General features: G+C 40.5%; 1 protein-coding gene across 2 annotated transcripts in view; it reads right to left on the bottom strand.

The window, feature by feature from the left end:
- The window catches only part of unc93b1 (unc-93 homolog B1, TLR signaling regulator), a 17,922-nt gene extending 15,258 nt beyond the window's left edge, over positions 1-2,664 (bottom strand). Inside the window, exons 1-3 of one of the 2 annotated variants that reach the window (XM_032526365.1) lie at positions 2,467-2,664; positions 1,021-1,134; positions 711-852 (exon numbers count right to left, since the gene is read on the bottom strand). In XM_032526365.1, coding sequence (XP_032382256.1) covers positions 711-852; positions 1,021-1,134 — 256 coding nt within the window. In that variant the 5' untranslated portion in view covers positions 2,467-2,664. Of the gene's footprint in view, positions 1-710; positions 853-1,020; positions 1,135-2,466 lie in introns of those variants that run through there. The other variant, XM_032526373.1, reaches the window with a different exon arrangement.
- Positions 2,665-3,997: the final 1,333 nt, after the last annotated feature.

Here is a 3,997-nt window from a genome sequence, read left to right on the forward strand (position 1 = left end):
TACCTCATGTGACGCCACTTCACTTTACCTTACCTTACTTTACTTTGCTTCAGTCTACTTTTCTGCACATTGTCTGTTTTTTACCTGTTTTACTCGGTTTGTTTGTTTTTGCTTTCATTGTAGAGAATTGCTGCTGTAACAAAGGAATTTCCCCGCTGTGGGATGAATAAAGTATTTTCTCATTTTGACCAGCTGTCCTGTCCCTTTCCGCTTTCTTTGTGTTGTCGTTCTAACCTCCGGTGGATTTCTGAGGACTGTAGTTAACTGCTCCTCTGATCTCTCAGGGTAAATCCAGACAGCTAGATTGGACAGATTGTCTAGCTGAGTTTTCTGTTGCACGACTACTACTCCTATTGAACGTACAGGTTTCACCAAAACAAGTTCCTCCCCGAGGCAGAGGCACCATGGCTGTCATGGCTGTCTGGCGTTTATCACTGCCCAAGTCCAATGCCAATAAACCAGAGCATGTTTTTCTCCCATCCCGGAATGCTGTGTGGACTAGCCAGACTAGTATCGGTTTTACTTGTCTGATTTGGTATGGGATTTAATTCCACTCTCTTGACCCTCTGACGGACCAGGCTGACTGACTAAAAGAACCTTGACCAGGGAGACTAGCTGGTCGTCTAGGCGTCAGCTAATGGGGATCCTTATAATGAACTGCCTGTGCGTTTCTTCCTCCATTTCTATGTCTTTCCTCCAATCAAACTCACCCATGTACACACTATACACAATCATGGCTCCCACACTGGCTGCAAGAACATTCTTGATGACTCCCAGCCTCTTCCTTCTGTAGTATTTCCTCTCCTCCTCCTCCTCGTTGTACTCTGCTTGCGGGCCCAGAAACTCCTCCACCTGAGGAAAGAAGGTCAACAAAACATTCTGCAACTGTTTGAAAAGACCACTGGCAGTGGAATGGGATCACACTCATGAAAAGAGTGTATCTTTCACTGGGAACCTGAGAATCACGGAAACTGGATGTCTCTATGTTGTTGTTTTTTAACAGGACAGCAGGGAGCTCACCTCGCCCTGCATGTTGTCTTGCTGCCCCACATTCAGCAGTTCGTTGATGACACCATTGGGAGGTGCTGCAAGCTCATCAGCACCCCCGACCAACTCTTCATCAGATGCCTCCATCTAGTGACCAAAAGGAGCAGTACACTAGTTCATTAGACAGGTACCTGTAAGGACTGGGGTTGTCAAATCTCTTACTGTACTAATAATTATATTATAATAATAGTAACATTAAGATAATAATAATAATAAACTACATTTAGATGTTTGTTTTCCAAGTTTTCACAGGCAACAAAAAAAAATCAAATTCTAGATGAAATCTGTCTGGAAAATATGAATTATCAGTAGGCCTATATTTACTTTTTGAAGTAAAGAACATTACATTTTTATGAGATAGAGCAAATAACATGTACATAAAGACTAAACATACGCATTCATGGCACACAATCTTCTTTCTGAAGGAACTATTTGATCTTTTTTATACAATACATAAGTAAACTAGAAATAGAGGGTTAGAAACAGGAAACATCACTGCTCAGCCGAAAGAGTGAGAAACCCCTCTCTCTTTTCTGATGCGCCCTCCTCCCCTAATCGCTTTGGTAAGCTGCAACAATAGATTCTTTTTATTAATTACGTATTTAAGTATTGCTATACACAGTATGAATATAGAGTTATATATCTATCTAGTGATTCACAATGAATATTTATGTTCTGGAATGTTCGTCATTTGAACTTGAACCATTACATTTTTTTTTTTTTTTTTTTTTTATAAAAGAGGAAACGACATCTTGTTCTGTAAATGTTCTGATAATGGAACCATGTTCAACATGGTTCCATTACCGTAGGTCTATACACATGTAGGATAACTTAGGTGATACCATAAATTATGGTAGTTATTCAGAATCAGAATCAGAAATACTTTATTGATCCCCGAAGGGAAACTCTGTGTTACAGTTGCTCAGATATTAGAAATATAAAGAAAGAAATATGAGTATGGATATTTACAGTTAAAGGAATATTATGATACAGTATTTACATAAATAACATAATTAAGGTGTTGCAATGGTGAAAAGTAATAATAATAATAGTAGCAGTTGAGTATTTTCTAGTAAATGGGCTACAGCTCGTTGAGTGCTCTTTTCCCGGTCCAACTCCTTTTAAGATTCCCAAACATACTTAAACTAGTATCCACGGAATAAAAGGGCGTCCGAGCTGCTTCAATGTAACTTTTGATGATATCGCTCTATGCTTTGCTACATTGTTTGACATATCTACGGGGACTTCTGCTGTAATATGTATGTTAAGTTGTATTTTGAAGGGTTCTGGTTGCACCAATGTCAGCCAAATGTAGCCTATTAGGTTTAATAACTATTCTGAAAAAGTATAAGGCAACACATCTACCTAACAACAAGCCCTTCTTTTTTGCCATTTACTGAAACCTTGAAAAGCACTTACCACGTTCCTCGCGGGCACCGTACTGAAAGCTTTGTCCCCGAGTGACAGAAACACAACCTCTGTCCCTCTGTCACTGCTGGTTTCTGCAGCAGTTAGTTCCTCTTTCCGCTGTACATGGAGCAGGTATTAATAAGTTCCGCGAGGGAAACGAAAGTCAGTTTTCACTTCCCTAACCCGATCTGCTGCCCGCTGAATGTCTTAAAGGTACAGACACACTTTTAAGACTCCTCTATGCTAGTGCTGCGAGACAAAGAGTAGTGCGAAAAAGTGTGGGACAGAGAATAAGAAGTAAATGCTTGTATAACAACACGCAAGATGTTAAGTGAAAAGGATGACATTGCTTTATTAAAGTAACAGCAAAACACTGTGCAGCTTCTCCAATATGTAGATAAAAAGCTGAGTCACTGACAGTGGTTTAGCACATGAAGAAAAAAAAAGAAAGAAAAAACTCAGTCAAAAACATGGTCCGCTGACATACAGCACAACAGTGTACACAAGCATGACAAATGACTCCAGTCCATCTTCAACACACGTCCACGTAGCCAGAATACCTTTTTCATGGCAGACATGTTGACATGTTATAGCAGGAAAAGCACAGGGGTTTTCAAAACCAATAATGATGGCTGCATTCCACTTAGGAGAGACAGTGGTCTTGTGCATGCTGACTCACTGAACTAGCTTACTGGGACACTTGTTGGAATGGAGCCATTGTTAAGGTTATCATTTTTAGCTGTGCTTTTCCTACTATGACCATTCAAAATGTCTGCTGTGAAAGAGATCCATGGCCTGGCTGACAGTCAATAGACAAACACTGCACCATCCAGGCCTGATTAGAGAGTAAACAGGCAATAGTGTCTTGTATAAAAAGACAAACCATACTGCCATACATAATTCCTTCAGGGCATGCCCTGGTCTATGTATGTGACTTACTTTTTTTCAATGTTTTGTACAGAACCAACACTACCCCATCTGCATAACAGACAACTTGTTATTGTAATGTAGCTAGCTAAATACCATGTGTTGCCCCCTTGGGAAGAGAGCCTGTTTTTCCTTTCACCCCCTTTCAAAATAAAACAACCAAATCACCTGAGTCGAGATAGGGATTTGGGAACTAAGACCAAATGTTAATCATTGTTAGTGTTTGTTTTAAACTACCACAAGTACCAGACAGTTGGTACTACAATAAAGTATTGGAGTTTCTGCAGTAGAAGCAGCACCTGTAGGCACTCCAAGCAGCTAAAAACAACCACAAAGCCTGACTTAGAAATAATACTACATTAAATGTCCTTTCTCCTTTTCAGGGGATTTCTTGAGGACCAGGCCAAGCTGAATGTAAACTACTCGGACACATCCAGAGAGGCTGGTGGAGCAGTGAGCGGTTTCAGGAAGTCCTGGTGTTGTTGCCCCAGCAGGTTCTCCGGTGATTCCTCCATTCCCATCCAACGTCTCATCCTTTACTGAAGTAGAGGAGGCAGTTCTTCTCAGTAGACCCTCAACAGCAGAATTGTTTTTGTTTTTGTTTTTAACACCC

The sequence above is a fragment of the Etheostoma spectabile genome, chromosome 2 (assembly GCF_008692095.1).
Source record: "Etheostoma spectabile isolate EspeVRDwgs_2016 chromosome 2, UIUC_Espe_1.0, whole genome shotgun sequence".
NCBI lineage: Eukaryota > Metazoa > Chordata > Actinopteri > Perciformes > Percidae > Etheostoma > Etheostoma spectabile.